General features: G+C 55.0%; 1 protein-coding gene across 1 annotated transcript in view; it reads left to right on the forward strand.

Annotated features, from left to right (window-relative positions):
- Window positions 1-22,711, forward strand: part of LOC119973626 (laminin subunit beta-1-like) — a 90,583-nt gene that overhangs the window by 8,810 nt on the left and 59,062 nt on the right. Inside the window, exons 2-3 of the mRNA XM_038812007.1 lie at window positions 6,535-6,704; window positions 13,640-13,775. Of these exons, the coding sequence (XP_038667935.1) occupies window positions 6,535-6,704; window positions 13,640-13,775 (306 nt within the window). The remainder of the gene's footprint in view (window positions 1-6,534; window positions 6,705-13,639; window positions 13,776-22,711) is intronic.

The raw sequence follows: 22,711 nt of genomic DNA on the forward strand, positions 1-22,711 counted from the left end.
CCCGGGTCCCTGGCACTGTGAGACAGCAGTGCTAACCCGGGTCCCCAGCACTGTGAGGCAGCAGTGTTAACCCGGGACACTGGCACTGTGAGACAGCATGTGTTAACCCGGGTCCCTGGCACTGTGAGACAGCAGTGTTAACCCGGGTCCCTGGCACTGTGAGACAGCAGTGTTAACCCAGGTCCCTGGCACTGTGAGACAGCAGTGTTAACCCGGGTCCCTGGCACTGTGAGGCAGCAGTGTTAACCTGGGTCCCCAACAGTGCGAGACAGCAGTGTTAACCCGGGTCCCTGGCACTGTAGACAGCAGTGTTAACCCGGGTACACTGGCACTGTGAGACAGCAGTGTTAACCCGGGTCCCTGGCACTGTGAGACAGCAGTGTTAACCCAGGGTCCCTGGCACTGTGAGACAGCAGTGTTAACCCTGGGTCCCTGGCACTGTGAGACAGCAGTGTTAACCCGGGTCCCTGGCACTGTGAGACAGCAGTGTTAACCCGGGTCCCTGGCACTGTGAGGCAGCAGTGCTAACCCGGGTCCCTGGCACTGTGAGACAGCAGTGTTAACCCAGGTCCCTGGCACTGTGAGACAGCAGTGTTAACCCGGGTCCCTGGCACTGTGAGACAGCAGTGCTAACCCGGGTCCCTGGCACTGTGAGACAGCAGTGTTAACCCGGGCCCTGGCACTGTGAGACAGCAGTGGTTAACCTGGGTCCCTGGCACTGTGAGACAGCAGTGTTAACCCGGGTCCCTGGCACTGTGAGACAGCAGTGTTAACCCGGGTCCCTGGCACTGTGAGGCAGCAATGATAACCCGGGTCCCTGGCACTGTGAGGCAGCAGTGTTAACCCGGGACCCTGGCACTGTGAGGCAGCAGTGTTAACCCGGGTCCCTGGCCCTGTGAGACAGCAGTGTTAACCCGGGACCCTGGCACTGTGAGACAGCAGTGTTAACCCGGGTCCCTGGCACTGTGAGACAGCAGTGCTAACCCGGGTCCCTGGCACTGTGAGACAGCAGTGTTAACCCGGGCCCTGGCACTGTGAGACAGCAGTGTTAACCCGGGTCCCTGGCTCTGTGAGGCAGCAGTGCTAACCCGGGTCCCTGGCACTGTGAGACAGCAGTGTTAACCTGGGTCCCTGGCACTGTGAGACAGGAGTGTTAACCCGGGACCCTGGCACTGTGAGACAGCAGTGTTAACATGGGTCCCTGGCACTGTGAGGCAGCAGTGTTAACCCGGGTCCCTGGCACTGTGAGACAGCAGTGTTAACCCGGGTCCCTGGCACTGTGAGACAGCAGTGTTAACCCGAGTCCCTGGCACTGTGAGACAGCAGTGTTAGCCTGGGTCCCTGGCAGTGAGACAGCAGTGTTAACCCGGGTCCCTGGCACTGTGAGACAGCAGTGTTAACCCGGGTCCCTGGCACTGTGAGACAGCAGTGCTAACCCGGGACCCTGGCACTTTGAGACACCATCTTTGCCACCACCTGCCATGTGCCCCGCGCCTCAGGACCCCTGTTCACCTGGCCGTTCGAGGCCCACCGATACCTCCACCCCCGCCAATCAGCCCAACAATTCCCAACATCTTCCGCAGCTCACCTCCATCACCCTTGATCAGCCTCAGCCCTGCAATCTCGTGACCGCTACGACGACTGTAAAGATCGACAGGCATGAGTCGACCTGCCTCTTCGACTTCGGGAGCACAGAGAGTTTCATCCAAACTGCTACGGTAATGTGCTGCTCCCTCCCAGTCCTCCCCGTCACCCAGAAAATCTAACTAGCCTCCGGATCCCATTCCGTACAAATCCGGGGGTACTGCGTTGTGCCCTCTCCGTACAGGGCGTAGAGCACAGTAACTTCAGGCTCTATGTCCTTCCCCACCTCTGCGCTGCCCTGTTACTAGGTCTCGATTTTCAATGCCACCTCCGCCTTCAACACTATAATCCCAGCCAAGCTCATATCAAAGCTCCAAAACCTAGGACTTGGCTCTCCACTCTGCAACTGGATCCTTGACTTTCTGACCAACAGACCACAATCAGTAAGAATGAACACCAACACCTCCTCCACAATAGTCCTCAATACCGGGGCCCCGCAAGGCTGCGTACTTAGCCCCCTACTCTGCTCCCTGTACACACACGACTGCGTGGCAAAAACTTGATTCTAACTCCATCAACAAGTTTGCTGACGATACGACCATAGTGGGCCGGATCTTGAATAATGACGAGTCCGAATACAGGAGGGAGATAGAGAACCTAGTGGAGTGGTGTAACGACAACAATCTCTCCCTCAATGCCAGCAAAACTAAAGAGCTGGTCATTGACTTCAGGGAGCAAAGTACTGTACACACCCCTGTCAGCATCAACGGGGCCGAGGTGGAGCTGGTTAGCAGTTTCAAATTCCTAGGGGTGCACATCACCAAAAATCTGTCCTGGTCCACTCACGTCGACGCTATCACCAAGAAAGTACAACAGCGCCTATACTTCCTCAGGAAACTCAGGAAATTCGGCATGTCCACATTAACCCTTACCAACTTTTACAGATGCACTATAGAAAGCATCCTATCGGGCTGTATCACAGCCTGGTATGGCAACTGCTCGGCCCAGGACCGCAAGGAACTTCAGAGAGTCGTGAATACCGCCCAGTCCATCACACAAACCTGCCTCCCATCCATGGACTCCATCTACACCTCCCGCTGCCTGGGGAAAGCGGGCAGCATAATCAAGGATCCCTCCCACCCGGCTTACTCACTTTTCCAACTTCTTGCATCGGGCAGGAGATTCAGAAGTCTGAGAACACGCACGAACAGACTCAAAAACAGCTTCTTCCCCACTGTCACCAGACTCCTAAATGACCCTCTTGTTGACTGACCTCATTAACACTACACCCTGTATGCTTCATCCGATGCCAATGCTTATGTAGTTACATTGTATATCTTGTGTTGCCCTATTATGTATTCTCATGTATTTTCTTGAATTGTGTTTAATTCCCTTTTCTTCCATGTACTGAATGATCTGTTGAGCTGCTCGCAGAAAAATACTTTTCACTGTACCTCGGTACACGTGACAATAAACAAATCCAATCCAATCCAATCCAATCCAAAGCCTTACTTTGAAGTTCGGCGAACTCCTGCTCCTGCTCATCGTCTGTGGCCTCACGACCCTTCAGGTCGATCCTCACTGCGGGAGGGGGGTGTCATTGAGGCCAGTAACAGCCCCTGGAGAGCCCACGTGGTGGTAGTTAAGACTGGCGAGAAACACTGGATGGTCATCGACTACAGTCAGACCATCAATCGGTACACGCAGCTCGATGTGTACCCCCTCCCCCGTATATCTGACATGGTCAATCAGATTGCGCAGTATCGAGTCTTCTCCACAGTTGACTTGAAGTCCGCCTTTCACCAGCTCCCCATCTGCCCGGAGGACCCCCAATACACTGCGTTCGAAGCAGGTGGCCGCCTCTATCACTTCCTTAGAGTTCCCTTCGACTTCACCAATGGGATCTCGGTCTTCCACCGAGAGATGGTCCAAAGATGTGCGGGTTAGGTGGATTGGCCATGATAAATTGCCCTTAGTATCCAAAATTGCCCTTAGTGTTGGGTGGGGTTACTGGGTAATGGGGATAGGGTGGAGGTGTTGACCTTGGATAGGGGGTAGGGTGCTCTTTCCAAGAGCCGGTGCAGACTTGATGGGCCGAATGGCCTCCTTCTGCACGGTAAATTCTATGTATGAATGGTTGACCAGTATGGGCTGTGGGCCACGTTCCCGTACCTAGATAAGGTCACCATCTGCGGCCACGACCAGCACGACGCGAATCTCCAGAAATTCCTCCATACCGCCACACTCCTTAGCCTTACCTACAATAAGGAGAAATGCGTTTTCCGCATCACCCGTTTAGCCATTCCTGGCTCCGATGTGGAAAATGGAGTCCTAGGGTCTGACCCCGACCACATGCGCCCCCTCCTGGAACTCCCCCTCCCCCACTGCCTCAAGGCCCTGAAATGATGCCTGGGGTTCTTCTCATATTACGCCCAGTGGGTCCCTAATTATACGGACGAAGCCCCGCCCACTCATCAAGTCCACAGTTTTCCCCCTGATGGCTGAGGCCCACCGGGTCCTTCAACCGCATCAAGGCCGACATCGGCAAGGCCACGATGCACACGGTCGACGAGTCTCTCCCCTTCCAGGTGGAGAGCGACTCATCGGACGTGGCTCTAGCCGCCACCCTCAGCCAGGCGGGCAGACCCATGGCTTTCTTCTCCCGTACCCTCTATGCCTCCGAAATTCGGCACTCCTCTGTCGAAAAGGAGGCCCAAGCCATTGTAGAAGCTGTGCGATATTGGCGGCATTACCTGGCCGCAGGAGATTCACTCTCCTCACTGACCAACGGTCGGTTGCCTTCATGTTCAATAACACGCAGCGGGGCAAGATCAAAAACGACAAGATCTTGAGGTGGAGGATCGGGCTCTCCACGTATAACTACGAGATCTTGTATCGCCCGGGGAAACTCAACAAGCCCCAGATGCCCTAACAGTACATGTGCTAGTGCACAAGTGGACCGACTCCGGGCCCTCCACAATGACCTCTGCCACCCGGGGATCACCCGGTTCTTCCATTTTATCAAGGCCCGCAACCTGCCCTACTCCATTGAGGAGGTCAGGACCGTGACCAGGGACTGCCAAGTCTGCGCGGAGTGCAAGCCGCACTTTTACCGGCCAGACAGAACGCATCTGGTGAAGGCCTCCCATAAAATGAGCGCCTCAGCATGGACTTCAAAGGACCCCTCCCCTCCACTGACCGCAACGTGTACTTTCTCAATATCATTGATGCGTACTCCCGTTTCCCATTCGCCATCCCATGCCCCGACATGACATCTGCCACGGTCATCAAGGCCCTGCACAGCATCTTCACCCTGTTCGGTTTCCCGGCCTACATCCACAGCGATCGGGGATTCTCCTTCATGAGCAATGAGCTGCGTCAGTTCCTGCTCAGCAAGGGCATTGCCTCGAGCAGGACGACCAGCTACAACCCCCGGGGAAACGGGCAGGTGGAGAGGGAGAACGGGACGGTCTGGAAGGCCGTCCTGCTGGCCCTTCGGTCTCGGAATCTCCCGACGCACTCCACTCCATCCGGTCGCTCCTGTGCACCGCTACTAATGAGACCCCTTATGAACGTGTGTTTGCCTTCCCTAGGAAGTCCACCTCCAGGGTCTCGCTCCCAACATGGCTGACAGTTCCTGGGCCCATCCTCCTCCGGAAGCATGCGAGGAGTCATAAATCAGATCCCTTTGACGAAAAAGTCCTCCTCCTCCATGCGAATGCACAATATGCCTACGTGGCACACCGTGACGGGCTACAGTCTCCTTCCAGGACCTGGCACCCGCTGGTTTCCCATCCACAACCCTGACGTGGTACCGTCCTCTTCCCCCTCCAGTTGCCTCTCCCGCCCCTGCGCCATTCACCCTCCCACCAGCGACCCTCACCGCAGCCCCCACCCCAGCAGCATCCGTCCCCTCACCGGATCCACTACTGGGTGAAGAAGGAGAGGCGATACGCTCCCGGAATCGCAGGTACCCACACAGGTGCCCAGACCACCACCAGGACTGAGGCCATCGCGACGGAGGGTCAAAGCCCCCGACAGACTCAACCTGTAACGTTGTTTTCAGCCTCGCTGGACTTCTTTTTAAACAGGGGGTGAATGTGGTAAACACCACTGGTCACACAGTACGTGTATTACGGTACTGCCACTTTATTACAGTTAATACAGTAAATCCCAGCCTGCTGGCTCCTCCCAGCAGGCGGAGTATAAAAGTGTGTGCGCCCCGGTGCTGCTCCCATTCTGGTTCCAGCTGCAGGAGGCACAACACCTAGTGCAATAAAGCCTCACCACCACTCACCACCAAGTGTGCACTACCTGCCTTACCTTGATTGGGGGATTTTAAAACATTGCGATCCATGTGCCTAATAACAATCCTTATTGAATTTTTAGCTCCTTTCCTGTTATATACAGCAACACCCTGAAATAAGAGCTATTGTACAATTTGTCTTCCTAATTTCTCGCTGTACCTGCTTGTTACCTTTCTGATATCCATGTTAACGTACTAGATGCTGTGGTATGAAGAGGCAAGAGTTCAGCTCCTTTTTCACCAACACACCTTTAATGGTTCAAACTCACTCTGCACAGAACTCTACAGATCATCACAAGCTCCAGAGTCCACCTAAAGCCCCTTTACATCTCAGTGTCAATCATTGAACATTTAACATAAATGAGACAATCATTGAACATTTAACATAAATGAGACAACTAATTGCAATGTCTCTTAACCCATTACTTAACAATCCAGACACCCACATTGACACACACCCTCAGACAGACCCACACCCACTCCTTGCTTTGTACTCAGATGATTAACATAATTTAGAAATCAAAGAAAGAACACTAATTAATGGAAAGATTTAAGAATAAGTAATGTTTGCAGCATCATAGCGTTACACAGCCCTCAACAATGCTGCTACTAACTCCCATCTCTCTCTCTCTCTCTCTCCCCAGCTGCCGTGGGGACCCTTGCCCAGGAGCCGGATTCTGCCCATGGCTGTGCCCAGGGAAGCTGCTATCCCGCCACGGGAGACCTGCTGGTGGGCCGGCAAAAAAAGCTGACAGCTTCGTCTACCTGTGGTCTGAGGAGACGACAGCCTTACTGCATCGTCAGTCACTTGCAGGTAAGTATAAGAGCAACTTGAGTTGTGAGAGGGTCTGCGTGGGGATCTGCAATGGCTGTTAATAGGGTTGCCAACCCTGGTTTGTTGATTTTAATATGTGGCATTTGATCACGTAACACATTTCCTGCGACTTAATCGCAGAGTTGTTACGCCATGGAAGGAATCCATTTGACCCATCGTGACTCATCGCAATTCACATTATCCCGTTCTCCCACCTTCTCCCTGTAGCTCTGCACATTCTTCCTTTTGAAAGCTTCAATTTAAACCTTCCCCCACCAGGCTCTGGGGCACAGTCCCAACCTGAGCCTCTCACTGCATGTAAACTTCCTCCTCATGTCACTTTGCTTTGCTTCTTTCTCTAATTATGTTAACGGTTTATTTCTATTGACCATGTCCAGATTTTGAATGTCTCGATCAAATCTCCTCTCAGCCTTTTGAGAAATAAACACAATGTTTAATCACCTGACGTTTGCCTATGTTTCGCGTATCTCAGTATCATCGCCAATAAAATAGTTACCATTTTCTTTTCCAGTGAGATTAAAAACAACATTTAATAATCAAAGAGAGAAATAAAACAAAAGAATAAGAGATTTGAGGCAGTGGTTCCCAAACTCTGAGTGGGATTAGAGAGACAGTGATCGGGGTTGTGAACTCCCCGTTCTCTGAGACTGTGTCCGAGGGTCCGCTGACACCCCACTCTGCCCATTCCCTGCTCCCCTCTCAGTCTTGGGACTGTTTTCCTTCTTCCCAAGTCTCTTTGGAAATGTTGCCTGCAGGGCAGTGGCTATACACAGAATCGAGCTCAGATGCATCAGAGCTGACACAATGTCCAGTTGGTCGCCACTGGATGGTTGACGTGTGTGTGGGGGTGGGAATGTGGAGATGGGCTGATTCAGTTTGTGTGTGTGTGTGTGTGTGCGTGTCATCCGGGAATGTGGAGACTGTTACTGAACCTAAATGTTCCGATCGGAGGAAGATCAGGAAGGACAAGGCACGGAACGAAGGTAACTGGCAGAAGAAACAACGGAGCCATGAGGACAAACCTCTCTGCACGACAAGCAGTGAGGGTTTGCAATGAGCTGACTGAGAGAGTGCTGGAGGGAAGTTCAATTGAGGCATCGAAAGGGAATTGGATAACTACCTGAAAAGGCAAAATGTGCGGGGAGAGAAACTGGGTCAATTGCTCCTTCAGAGGGCCAGCACAGACCCAATGGGCCAAATGGCCTCCTTCTGTGCGAGAACAAAACAAAGAACAAAGAAAAGTACAGCACAGGAATAGGCCCTTCGGCCCCCCAAGCCTGTGCCAACCATGCTGCCCGTCTAAACTACAATCTTCTACACATCCTGGGTCCGTATCCCTCTATTCCCATCCTATTCATGTATTCCCATCCGTATCCCTCTATTCCCAACCGTATCCCTCTATTCCCATCCTATTCATGTAACGATTCTATGACTCCAAGAGTGAATAAAATAATTACACTTTTACAAGCACTTCAAAAATCACAGGTTTTCATGTTTCTGTATTAAATGTCGCTCTGACTAGTAATTATAAGCTTAGTATTGCAAAGCTGTTTTTCTTTCAAAGTCGGGTTTTACAGTTTGGAGAAGAACACAACAAAATTACAAAATAACGTATGGCCACTAGCAAGGAATAAAAATAAAACAGCTCAGCAGACATGAGTACAGAGAGAGACTGGGGAACAACATCATAACTGGACTGGCTTGATACAATCATTAGGTATAACTCTGTACCTATCCAACCCCAGCAGAGACCGAGGGGGAAATAGGTGAGGCCATGAGGATCATGGTTAAATGCTGCCCTCCCTCACTGCATCAGCTCAAAATTCCTACGGGAAATCAGGATGAACTCTCAGAGAAGACTCCAACAGTGACTCGGATACTGGACAGAAACCCCAATATTTTAGTCTAATTTTGTAAGACTGGGAAAAAAAGGATATCTCGCTCCAGGAGGGATTCAACACTAAATAGGGATATGGTAAATTCAAACAAACTTTGTTACTAACACAGTAATAAAATATCTTTAACATCACAGCAGAGAATAATTTACAATTACCCCATAAACAGTGCTAATCAACACAATGGCACAATAACCCTTAACTGCTATCTTTATTTCCAATCAAACAACAAGGAAAAACAATCTCAGCTCTCAATCCACTTTATATACCATTAGCATTCAGGAATACATGCTTTATTGAGGGTTTCTTTGTGGAAAAGAGATCTTTAAAGAAACGATCTTAATCCTGTCAGAACTATGCAGAAACTCTGGCTGTATTTCTTCAGAAGAGTTTCCTCAGCCTGTTTCAGATCACCTTTCCAGCCACACTGCTAATCTGTCCACAGACAATCTTTTAACTAATCTGCAGTGGGAACAAAATATTGACTATTGTTCACAGATTCATCTCAGGCTCAATTGAGCTGTTTTTTCTGCAAAACACCGGACACCATGGCTCCACCCAATAATTACATCATTTTACTGTGAACTCAACCTCCACAAAGAACCCCCTTTAATCCAAACAAAATTGCATTAGCCCAACTGTACCCCTGACTCCCAAAATCTACCTGCTTTTTGACCCAGGATTTCTTTTAAAACATGACGGCAGCAGTCAAACACACTCTAACCCAGGATTTTAACCCTTACTCCACCAAATACCAATGTGTCTGAAATTCCTACATTCATCACACACTGTACCTCTCTCTCAACGCTACCAACACTAAAGGCACCAAAGACCCACCGCAGCATCCTCCGCTTGGATAACACACCCATCTGTACTCATGTAAGGAGCCAAGCGAAGATTCTTCGTAGCCACCCTTACAAACTTAAAGGCACCATGTGGAAAATCCAGATCAAAGGGAGTTGCGTATATACCACACAACGCAGCTTAACCCCAAAGCAAGACCCAGTGCAGAGCCCACATCATTCCACACTATTGTGCAGCGAGAACCGACACAAACAGGGACACAGCCTCCCGAGAAAGGAAGGAAAAGCTGCAACTACCAAAATAAACCCACAGGATAACAAGGGATCAAAACTCAGCCCAGACTCTGGATCTCACTGACGTACCCAGACCAACAACCAATGAACAGAAGAGGACATGTCACTCAATCTACCAAAAAGGCGACCCACCCCACACGGGAACACCATGATAACCACCAAAGTCAGTGTGTGTGTGGGACCCATACCCCAGTGAGAGTGAGTGTGTGTGGGACCCGTACTCCAGTGAGAGTCAGTGTGTGTGGGACCCGTACCCCAGTGAGAGTCAGTGTGTGTGGGACCCCAGTGAGAGTCAGTGTGTGTGGGACCTGTACCCCAGTGAGAGTCAGTGAGTGTGGGACCTGTACCCCAGTGAGAGTCAGTGTGTTGGACCCGTACCCCAGTCAGAGTCAGCGTGTGTGGGACCCGTACCCCAGTGAGAGTCAGTGTGTGTGGAACCCGTACCCCAGTGAGAATCAGTGTGTGTGGGACCCGTACCCCAGTGAGAGTCAGTGTGTGTGGGACCCGTACCCCAGTGAGAGTCAGTGTGTGTGGAACCCCTACCCCAGTGAGAGTCAGTGTGTGAGGGACCCGTACCCCAGTGAGAGTCAGTGTGTGTGGGACCCATACCCCAGTGAGAGTCAGTGTGTGGGACCCGTACCCCAGTGAGAGTCGGTGTGTGTGGGACCCCACCCCAGTGAGAGTCTGTGTGTGTGGGACCCATACCCCAGTGAGAGTCAGTGTGTGTGGGGGACCTGTATCCCAGTGAGAGTCAGTGTGTGTGGGACCCGTACCCCAATGAGAGTCAGTGTGTGCGGGACCCGTACCCCAGTGAGAGTCAGTGTCTGTGGGACCTGTACCCCAGTGAGAGTCAGTGTGTGTGGGACCCCAGTGAGAGTCAGTGTGTGTGGGACCCGTACCCCAGTGAGAGTCAGTGTGTGTGGGACCCGTACCCCAGTGAGAGTCAGTGTGTGGGACCCGTACCCCAGTGAGAGTCAGTGTGTGTGGGACCCCAGTGAGAGTCAGTGTGTGTGGGACCCCAGTGAGAGTCAGTGTGTGTGGAACCCTTACCCCAGTGAGAGTCAGTGTGTGTGGGACCCGTACCCCAGAGAGAGTCAGTGTGTGTGGGACCCATACCCCAGTGAGAGTCAGTGTCTGTGGGACCCGTACCCCAGTGAGAGTCAGTGTGTATGGGACCCGTACCCCAGAGAGAGTCAGTGTGTGTGGGACCCATACCCCAGTGAGAGTCAGTGTGTGTGGAACCTGTACCTCAGTGAGAGTCAGTGTGTGTGGGACCCGTACCCCAGTGAGAGTCAGTGTGTGTGGGACCCGTACGCCAGTGAGAGTCAGTGTGTGTGGGACCCGTACCCCAGTGAGAGTCAGTGTGTTGACCCGTACCCCAGTGAGAGTCAGTGTGTGTGGGACCCGTACCCCAGTGAGAGTCAGTGTGTGTGGGACCCGTACCCCAGTGAGAGTCAGTGTGTGTGGGACCCTGTGCCCCAGTGAGAGTCAGTGTGTGTGGGACCCGTATCCCAGTGAGAGTCAGTGTGTGTGGGACCCGTACCCCAGTGAGAGTCAGTGTGTGTGGGACCCTGTACCCCAGTGAGTGTCAGTGTGTGTGGGACCCGTACCCCAGTGAGAGTCAGTGTGTGTGGGACCCTGTACCCCAGTGAGTGTCAGTGGGTGTGGGACCCGTACCCCAGTGAGAGTCAGTGTGTGTGGGACCCGTACCCCAGTGAGAGTCAGTGTGTGGGACCCGTACCCCAGTGAGAGTCAGTGTGTGTGGGACCCGTACCCCAGTGAGAGTCAGTGTGTGGGACCCCAGTGAGAGTCAGTGTGTGTGGGACCCATACCCCAATGAGAGTCAGTGTGTGTGGGACCCGTACTCCAGTGAGGGTCAGTGTGTGTGGGACCCCAGTGAGAGTCAGTGTGTGTGGGACCCGTACCCCAATGAGAGTCAGTGTGTGTGGGACCCGTACTCCAGTGAGAGTCAGTGTGTGTGGGACCCGTACCCCAGTGAGAGTCAGTGTGTGTGGGACCCTGTACCCCAGTGAGAGTCAGTGTATGTGGGACCTGTACCCCAGTGAGTCAGTGTGTGTGGGACCCGTACCCCAGTGAGAGTCAGAGTGTGGGGAACCCGTACCCCAGTGAGAGTCAGTGTGTGTGGGACCCGTACCCCAGTGAGAGTCAGTGTGTGTGGGACCCGTACCCCAGTGAGAGTCAGTGTGTGTGGGACCCGTACCCCAGTGAGAGTCAGTGTGTGTGGAACCCGTACCCCAGTGAGAGTCAGTGTGTGTGGGACCCGTACCCCAGTGAGAGTCAGTGTGTGTGGGACCCGTACCCCAGTGAGAGTCAGTGTGTGTGGGACCCGTACCCCAGTGAGAGTCAGTGTGTGTGGGACCCCTACCCCAGTGAGAGTCAGTGTGTGTGGGACCCGTACCCCAGTGAGAGTCAGTGTGTGTGGGACCCGTACCCCAGTGAGAGTCAGTGTGTGTGGGACCCGTACCCCAGTGAGAGTCAGTGTGTGTGGGACCCGTACCCCAGTGAGAGTCAGTGTGTGTGGGACCCGTACCCAGTGAGAGTCAGTGTGTGTGGACCTGTACCCCAGTGAGAGTCAGTGTGTGTGGGACCCGTACCCCAGTGAGAGTCAGTGTGTGTGGGACCCGTACCCCAGTGAGAGTCAGTGTGTGTGGACCTGTACCCCAGTGAGAGTCAGTGTGTGTGGACCTGTACCCCAGTGAGAGTCAGAGTGTGTGAACCTGTACCCCAGTGAGAGTCAGCATCTCCAGGCGGTTTGGAATAAGGGGCGGAATTCTCCGACCCCCCGTCAATCCCGCTCCCACCACGGCCCGTATTCTCCGCCACCCGGGAATCGGCGGGGGCGGGAATCGCGCCGCACCAGTCAGCAGGCCCCCCGCGGCGATTCTCCGGCCCGCGATGGGCTGAAGTCCCCCCGCTGACAGGCCGTTCCCGCCGGCGGGATTGGCAGCGCGGGCGGGCGCCGGGGTCCTGGGGAGAGGCGCGGTGCGAACTGACCCTGGGGGGTGCCCCCACAGTGGCCTGGCCCGCGATCGGGGCCCACTGATCGGCGGGCGGGCCTGTGCCGTGGGGGCACTCTGTTTCTACCGCCGCCTCCACGGCCTCCACCATGGCGGGGGCGGAAGAGACCCCCCTCCGCTGCGCATGTGCCGGTATGATGACAGCAGCCGCTGGCTCTCCGGCGCATGCGCGGACTTCCGGCGAAGGCCTTTCAGCCCTGGCTGGCGGGGCGCCAAAGGCCATTCCCGCCGGCCGGCGAGCGGGAGCCACTCCGTTGCGGGCCTAGCCCCCAGCCCAACGCCGGGACCCCCTGCCCCGCCGGCCGGTGAGAATCACGGCCAAGGTTGCTTTGTATACAGTGGGGTTGAAATAATCACGGACAGAAACTGCTCTGTCATGGGCTGTGATGTAAAGAATTGCTTATTGTCACGAGTAGGCTTCAGTAAAGTTACTGTGAAAAGCCCCTAGTCGCCACATTCTGGTGCCTGTTCGGGGGAGGCCGGTACGGGAATTGAACCCGTGCTGCTGGCCTTGTTTTGCGTTACAAGCCAGCTGTTTAGCCCACTGTGCTAAAGCAGTCCCTCAGGCTGGTTTGGGCAATAATCTTCCTTGTCCAGTGCTCAACTAGGGAATTGAGGGCAGCACGGTGGCCTAGTGGTTAGCACAACCGCCTCACGGCGCTGAGGTCCCAGGTTCGATCCCGGCTCTGGGTCACTGTCCGTGTGGAGTTTGCACATTCTCCCCGTGTCTGTGTGGGTTTCGCCCCCACAACCCAAAAATGTGCAGAGTAGGTGGATTGGCCATGCTAAAATTGCCCCTTAATTAGAAAAAAAAAAAAAAAAAAAATAAAATAAATAACTAGGGAATTGAATTCACTGATTTTTTTTTGGTTGATTTTGAACAGGATGCGAAAAAATGTTTCACCTGCGATTCCCGTCAGGCCTATGATAGACTCCGAAATCCTGACAGCCACAGAGTGGAAAACGTGATTACAACCTTTGCACAATACCGTAAGAAAGCCTGGTGGCAGTCAGAGAATGGTGAGTCATTTGAACCTTGTGGCGTGGCGATGGCCAGGGTAGAATTTGGTATGGGCCCCTCACCGTGACTCAGTTGTGTAACTGGCAGCTTGCCTCTGTTGGCAACGCCGTTAACTCTGAATCAGAACATTGTGTGTTTGGGTTCACTCTTGACTCTCTGGAAAGTGTGGCTATAGCAATGCAGGATCGGTGCTGTTATTGATTGTATCGCACTCTGAAAAGGGGAGCAGTCAGTTGTCTCCATCCTTCAGTCCATTATTCCTCCATCAACCATCATCAGGGGCAGCACGGTAGCATTGTGGATAGCACAATTGCTTCACAGCTCCAGGGTCCCAGGTTCGATTCCTGGCTTGGGTCACTGTCTGTGTGGAGTCTGCACATCCTCCCCGTGTCTGCGTGGGTTTCCTCCGGGTGCTCCGGTTTCCTCCCACAGTCCAAAGATGTGCAGGTTAGGGTGGATTGGCCATGATAAATTGCCCTTAGTGTCCAAAATTGCCCTGAGTGTTGGGTGGGGTTACTGGGTTATGGGGATAGGGTGTAGGTGTTGACCTTGGGTAGACTGCTCTTTCCAAGAGCCGGTGCAGACTCAATGGGCCGAATGGCCTCCTTCTGCACTGTAAATTCTATGAAAGTCTATGAAAGAAACAGATTAACGTAAAAAGGTTCGCTATCTAACCCAACCCCAGAGTCTCTCCCCCGTTGCCTCGCTGTGTGAGACTGCAGACACTTCACACACTTAGTTCTACTCTTTCCAGTTGCAGCAAGAGAAACTCCAGGAATCTATCTCCTCCTGTTTTCTCACTGTTGTCTGGACCCCCATGATTCTGTGCTTGGCCTCTTTGGGGCAGCAAGGCAGCACAGTGGTTAGCACTGTTGTTTCACAGCTCCAGGGTCCCAGGTTCGATTCCCGGCTGGGTCACTGTCTGTGTGGAGTCTGCACGTTCTCCCTGTGTGTGCGTGGGATTCCTCCGGGTGTCCCGGTTTCCTCCCACAGTCCAAAGATGTGCGGGTTAGGTGGATTGGCCATGATAAATTGCCCTTAGTGTCCAGAAAGGTTAGGTGGGGTTACTGGGTTATGGGGGTAGGGTGAAGGCGTGGCTTAAGTAGGGTGCTCTTTCCAAGAGCCGGTACAGACTCGATGGGCTGAATGGGCTCCTTCTGGACTGTAAATTCCATAATTCGATGATTTCCTTGTTTATTATTGTTCATTGGGTCAGATTCCACATGTACAGTGACAACAGCCAACTTTAACTCTCAATCCCTCTGCTGCCTCTGTTTAACCAGACAGGCCAAATTGTCGGACGCAATTGAATAGCGGGAAGACCAATGCCATTTATTTTCACCACTCACTTCCCTCGACTCCATCCCTCGAATGGCCTCTGTCTCAGGAGAACCAGACTATTCCCAAACACTGTGGGCGCGATTCTCCCGAGCCCCGCGCCGGGCCGGTGAATCGCCGCAACCGTGCCACGACGACCCCACGCCGGCGGGCGATTCTCCGAGGTCCGCCATTTGCGCTGCCGCTTTTGGCGCGGCGCCAGGTGGAATCGACGGGGCCTTCACTGGGGGGGGCTCCTTCACTGGGGGGGGGGGCTCCTTCACTGGGGGGTGGGGTCTCTGATGGGGTCTGGCCCATGATCGGGGCCCTCCAATCGGTGGGCCGGCCTCTCCCCACCCACCCCCGACCTACTTTCTGGTGCGGCCGGCCCCTGAACACTGACGCCATGTTGAGTCGGGGCCGGCGCACTAACGAAGTCCCCAGCCCATCCGCGGGTTGGCGCAGCGCCTATTTGGCGCCGGGAAAGGAGGCTGGCTGCGCTGGCCCCCTGTGGCCCAGTTCGCGCCTTCATCAAACATGACGGCATTCACGACGGCGCGAACATTTGGGCTCCATATTGGAGAATCGCCCCCTTTGTATCCCATTGGACTCTGAACCGAGCTTTCGAATTAATATCCTGTTCATTACAGATGAGTAATATCGCTTCTCTCCCCTCCTACCTCAGCTCATTTACTGCTTATCCTGAGTGTAACCCTACCCTAACTCTCATCCCTACCTTTCCATCTCTACGGTCAATTCATCCAATTCTCTTCTGCCTGGCGCGACCCCAAGTCGCCCACTTTGTACCTTCTGTCATTTTCACCTTATCCAATCGCAGCAAATTCTCTTCATTCATCACCCCTCGCTCCTGGTCCCCCAAAATCCCAGATTACTGTTTAACTCCCTGATGTACCATCAATTGGATGTGAGACACGATGAAGGTCCAAACTTAGGCATTAATCAGCTAGATGTTAGCCCGGTGGTCGACTACAGTGAAAGGCCGACCGGTGGGAACTCTGGGTACTTATACCCTGCCTCGGAGGCGGGGTCTACTAGCCTCTCGACCAATTGGTGAGCAGTCACATGACTAGTCCCAGCCAATCAGCCGAGGGGCACATGACCAGCCAGAGCCAATGGGAAACCAGTGCTCTGCACCAATGACAGTGCTCCCATTCATACCACCACATACACCCCTTGTGGAGAAAGTAGCCGGGGGGGGGGGGGGGGGGGGGGGGGGTGTTGTAAGGGGAAGGGGGGGGCGAGGACTGGTGGTATGAGTAGAGACAATCGAGAAGATGGGGGCTGCCCACTGGCTCGTGGCAAAATGAACAAAACCGAATACAGTTGGGTGCAAAAAAATGTTACAATAGAGTCCAATAAAGTCCCATGGTTGCATCAGATGGACACGATCAGCCTGTCGGGTGCCCGTGGTGTTCTGGAGGACCGTCGCAGTGGAGCCGGTGACGTCGGGCCGATGGTCGTCCTTGCCTCCGGGAGCGTCGGTCGTAGATGTGTCTCCGTACCCCGGGCCGGTGGTGGAGACGCTGTAATCAGGGAAGGGGGGGTCTGTGCGCTGGGTCGTGGGGGCGTGGGGGGCGCTGGGGGGAATCGGGATGTAGGGGGAGAAGGCCGCATGCCGGTGGGTGCCAGGTCCCGAAGTGAGACCGTATCCTGCCGACCGTTGGGATACTCCACGTACGCGTACTGCGGGTTAGCGTGGAGTAACTGGACTTGTTCCACCAACGGGTCGGACTTGTGCACCCGCACATGATTCCGGGGCAGGATGGGCCCGGGCGTGGCCAGCCAGGTCGGGAGAGGAGATCCTGAGGACGACTTCCTTGGGAAGGGAGGACCGTGGGCCTGTTGCGTGGGCCGGGCGGTGGGCCGGAGAGGTCGGTGCGCAGCGCTGGGCCCTGGGAGGGGCGGGGTGGGGGGGAGGGGGGGGGGGGATCCGCGGTCGCTGCGCGGAACAGCAGCGACCGACTTGGTCTGGCAGACCACCGCGTAATGGCCCTTCTTCCCGCAGCTCTTACACAGAGCGGAGCGGGCCGGGCAGCGCGGGTGGGGGTGCTTGGAGAGGCCGCAAAAGTAGTAGCGGGGCCCCGCTAGCTTGTCGGAGCGTCCCACAGCGCAGGCCTGGGGGGGGGGGAAGGGGTCGGGGTCAGCGGAGGACGGAGGACGGAGGTGGCCCGTGCCATGAAATCCAAGGGGTTGCCGCGTGGCCAGGGGGCGTATGCGCGGGCGTTCAGGTCGGCGACCTCCAGGGAGGTTGCGAGGGTCCGTGCCTCAGCTGGGCTGAGGGCGTTCTTCTCCAGTAATCGCTGGCGGATAGAGGGGGATTGCATGCTGGCAACGTAAGCATCTCTGACTAAAAGTTCCATGTGCTCAGGCGCAGAAACTTGGGGACAGGCGCAATTTCTCCCCAGAGCCGCGAGGGATGGTAAAACTCGTCGAGGGACTCACCAGGGAACTGTTGTCTAGTAGTCAGGAGATGCCGTGCATATACTTCATTGACCGACCGGAGAAAGTGTCCTCTCAGGATATCCATGGCTGCGTCATAATCATTTCCGTCCTCAATCATTGAGTATCCCGCCGTGCCCACGCACGAGTGGAGGATGTGGAGTTTCTGCTCCTTGGTGGGTTTGCTGGCTGCAGTTGTCAGGTAGCTGTGGAAACACGCCAGCCAGTGTTTAAAGGTTGCAGGCGCGTTTGCAGCATGTGGGCTGATGCGGAGGCAGTCAGGCTTGATGCGTAGCTTCATTTCAAAATTCTAGCTGATTAAATTGATGTACCATCAATTGGACACGAGGCACGACGAAAGTCCAAACTGAGGCTTTAATCAGCTAGATGTTAGCCCAGTGGGCGACTACAGTGAAAGGCCGACCGCCGGGAACTCTGGGTACTTATACCCCGCCTCGGAGGCGGGTCTACTAGCCTCTCGACCAATTGGTGAGCAGTCACATGACTAATCCCAGCCAATCAGCCGAGAGGCACATGACCAGCCAGAGCCAATGGGAAACCAGTGCTCTGCACCAATGGCAGTGCTCCCATTCATACCACCACAGGTAGATTCAGGGGCTCACCCTTCCTGTCTGTGTAACCTCCAACCTCCTCCAGCCTGTAGGCTGCCCTCACCTTGACCTCTGCTGGCATCCTGTAACCCCAATTCCCCTCTCTACCCCACAGCTGGATATGGTACCTTCAGCTAAATGATTGGTCGGCCGAGACGATCCTTGCCCCCTTGGAATTCACAAACTGAACAGTGTGTTGTGTGGGTCAGCATTTGGTGAAGGTCACAGCCTCCAGGAGGTGGAGGGAAAAGGGAATGAGAGAGAAGCGCCAACAGAACGTGCGTCTCTTCGCTCCTCGGGCTAATGGGTGAACACAGATGTTTGTGTGTCGGGCCCAGTTTCCAGATGTTTGTGTGTCGGGCCCAGTTTCCAGATGTTTGTGTGTCGGGCCCAGTTTCCAGGCTGTGACAGAACAGTAAGGTCAGTGTGTGAGGAAGTCGCTTCTCCCAGAAACAAACGCGTTTGGCCACTCTCCTCTTCCTGTTTCTCTCTCTGGAATGTGAGAGTTGGCCAGAAAGTGTCCCGGCCAGAATGGGTAGGCCATTGCCGCATAACACAAGAAAAATCTATCTGCTGTGTTTGGGCAGAGATCTGTCAGCTACTGGGTCACGGACAGCGAGTCCGCCGTTCACAGCAATGAATTCTCATTAATAGATATCCTCCCCTCTCCTCACTGCTGCTCCCAAATACCAGTTAGTCTCAGGGAAGTTCCTTGCTGTTATTTTCCAACTCTTCCCTATGGAATACTAGGGGTGGAGCAGAATAGTGCCTATCCCGAGCCAAGGATTTGTCTGAATGTCTCTCCGTCAGAGGTTCTGTGAGGCACACCCTGGATTGTTACCCATAGCTTATTGATCCTGTGTCGACCCGATCACTGAGTGGCAGCAGCAGCACGTCAACGGCCTGGCAACCAGGCCTGATCCCTTCCCTACGCCACACGCCGGCCTTGGCAACCAGGCCTGAACCCTTCCCTGCGCCACACGCCGGCCTTGGCAACCAGGCCTGAACCCTTCCCTACGCCACATGCCGGCCTTGGCAACCAGGCCTGATCCCTTCCCTACGCCACACGCCGGCCTTGGCAACCAGGCCTGATCCCTTCCCTACGCCACACGCCGGCCTTGGCAACCAGGCCTGAACCCTTCCCTACGCCACACGCCGGCCTTGGCAACCAGGCCTGAACCCTTCCCTACGCCACACGCCGGCCTTGGCAACCAGGCCTGAACCCTTCCCTGTGCCACACGCCGGCCTTGGCAACCAGGCCTGAACCCTTCCCTGCGCCACACGCCGGCCTTGGCAACCAGGCCTGAACCCTTCCCTATGCCACACGCCGGCCTTGGCAACCAGGCCTGAACCCTTCCCTACGCCACACGCCGGCCTTGGCAACCAGGCCTGAACCCTTCCCTGCGCCACACGCCGGCCTTGGCAACCAGGCCTGAACCCTTCCCTGCGCCACACGCCGGCCTTGGCTGACGGTCTGCGTGGTGTTTGCACTTTCTACCCGTGTCTGCGTGAGTTTCCTCCGGGTGCTCCACTTTCCTCCGTTTAATAAATACACGGGGAGTCCAAGGCGAGTTGCAGAGACATTTATTGCAGACGGCATTATCTACATGAGGCCTGGCTACAGCTTACTGGGTCTTCTCTCCTCTGTAGTCAGCCTCACACTGGCTGACCATTTATCCCGGTGCTAATGACCTCCCCCCCCCCCCCTCCGAGCTCGGACTCCCAATGAACACAGGGAAACATTCACCCGCAATTGGATGTGTCAGGTGCAGCTTGTTACTCCCAAAGTTCATGGATGTGCAGGGTCGGCGAACTGGCCATAATAACTTGCCGTTAGTGCCCAGGGATGTGCAGGTTAGGTTACGGGGATAGGCTGTGGGAGTGGGCCCCATCAGGGTGCTCTTTCAGAGTCAGTGCAGACATGATGGGCCGAATGGGCTCCTTCTGTACGGCGTGGATTCTATGACACACATACACACAAAGTCACACATAAAACATATCAATACACATACACACCAACAAAAACACAGACACACACACAGTCGCACCAACAAATGCACACAGTGCAGCACACCCTCAGTACTGACCCTCTGACAGTGCGGCACTCCCTCAGTACTGACCCTCTGACAGTGCAGCACTCCCTCAGTACTGACCCTCTGACAGTGCAGCACTCTCTCAGTACTGACCCTCTGACAGTGCGGCACTCTCTCAGTACTGACCCTCTGACAGTGCAGCACTCCCTCAGTACTGACCCTCTGACAGTGCAGCACTCCCTCAGTACTGACCCTCTGACAGTGCAGCACTCCCTCAGTACTGACCCTCTGACAGTGCAGCACTCCCTCAGTACTGACCCTCTGACAGTGCAGCACTCCCTCAGTACTGACACTCTGACAGTGCAGCAATCCCTCAGTACTGACCCTCTGACAGTGCGGCACTCCCTCAGTACTGACCCTCTGACAGTGCAGCACTCCCTCAGTACTGACCCTCTGACAGTGCAGCACTCCCTCAGTACTGACCCTCTGACAGTGCAGCAATCCCTCAGTACTGACCCTCTGACAGTGCGGCACTCCCTCAGTACTGACCCTCTGACAGTGCAGCACTCCCTCAGTACTGACCCTCTGACAGTGCAGCACTCTCTCAGTACTGACCCTCTGACAGTGCGGCACTCTCTCAGTACTGACCCTCTGACAGTGCAGCACTCCCTCAGTACTGACCCTCTGACAGTGCAGCACTCCCTCAGTACTGACCCTCTGACAGTGCAGCACTCCCTCAGTACTGACCCTCTGACAGTGCAGCACTCCCTCAGTACTGACCCTTTGACAGTGCGGCACTCCCTCAGTACTGACCCTCTGACAGTGCAGCACTCCCTCAGTACTGACCCTCTGACAGTGCAGCACTCCCTCAGTACTGACTCTCTGACAGTGCGGCACTCCCTCAGTACTGACCCTCTGACAGTGCAAGCGCTCCCTCAGTACTGACCCTCTGACAGTGCGGCACTCCCTCAGTACTGACTCTCTGACAGTGCGGCACTCCCTCAGTACTGACCCTCTGACAGTGCAGCACTCCCTCAGTACTGACCCTCTGACAGTGCGGCACTCCCTCAGTACTGACCCTCTGCCAGTGCGGCACTCCCTCAGTACTGACCCTCTGACAGTGCAGCACTCCCTCAGTACTGACCCTCTGACAGTGCGGCACTCCCTCAGTACTGACCCTCTGACAGTGCGGCACTCCCTCAGTACTGACCCTCTGACAGTGCAGCACTCCCTCAGTACTGACCCTCTGACAGTGCAGCACTCCCTCAGTACTGACCCTCTGACAGTGCAGCACTCCCTCAGTACTGACCCTCTAACAGTGCAGCACTCCCTCAGTACTGACCCTCTGACAAGTGCGGCACCTCCCTCAGTACTGACCCTCTGACAGTGCAGCACTCCCTCAGTACTGACCCTCTGACAGTGCGGCACTCCCTCAGTACTGACCCTCTGACAGTGCAGCACTCCCTCAGTACTGACCCTCTGTGAGTGCGGCACTCCCTCAGTACTGACCCTCTGACAGTGCAGTACTCCCTCAGTACTGACCCTCTGAAAGTGCGGCACTCCCTCAGTACTGACCCTCTGACAGTGCGGCGCTCCCTCAGTACTAGCCCTCTGACAGTACAGCACTCCCGTCAGTACTGACTCTCGGACAGTGCGGCACTCCCTCAGTACTGACCCTCTGACAGTGCGGCAACTCCCTCAGTACTGACCCTCTGACAGTGCAGCACTCCCTCAGTACTGACCCCCTCTGACAGTGCGGCACTCCCTCAGTACTGTGACCCTCTGACAGTGCGGCACTCCCTCAGTACTGACCCTTCTGACAGTGCTGCACTCCCTCAGTACTGACCCTCTGACAGTGCAGCACTCCCCTCAGTACTGACCCTCTGACAGTGCGGCACTCCCTCAGTACTGGACCCTCTGACAGTGCCGCACCCCCTCAGTCCTGACCCTCTGACAGTGCGGCACTCCCTCAGTCCTGACCCTCTGACAGTGCGGCACTCCCTCAGTACTGACCCTCTGACAGTGCAGCACTCCCTCAGTACTGACCCTCTGACAGTGCAGCACTCCCTCAGTACTGACCCTGCTGACAGTGCGGCGCTCCCTCAGTACTGACCCTCTGACAGTGCAGCACTCCCCCTCAGTACTGACTCTGACAGTGCGGCACTCCTCAGTACTGATACCTCGACTTGCGTGCACTCCCTCAGTACTGACCCTCTGACAGTGCTCAGCATCCCTCAGTATGACCCTCTGACAGTGCAGCACTCCCTCAGTACTGAACCCTCTGACAGTGCAGCACTCCCTCGTACTGACCTCTGACAGTTGCAGCGCTCCCTCATACTGACCCTCTGACAGTGCAGCACTCCCTCAGTACTGACCCTCTGACAGTGCGGCAACTCCCTCAGTACTGACCCTCTGACAGTGCGGCACTCCCTCAGTCCTGACCTCTGACAGTGCGGCACTCCCTCAGTCCTGACCCTCTGACAGTGCGGCACTCCCTCGTACTGACCCTCTGAC

Source organism: Scyliorhinus canicula, chromosome 11, assembly GCF_902713615.1.
Source record: "Scyliorhinus canicula chromosome 11, sScyCan1.1, whole genome shotgun sequence".
In the NCBI taxonomy this organism is placed as follows: Eukaryota; Metazoa; Chordata; class Chondrichthyes; order Carcharhiniformes; family Scyliorhinidae; genus Scyliorhinus; species Scyliorhinus canicula.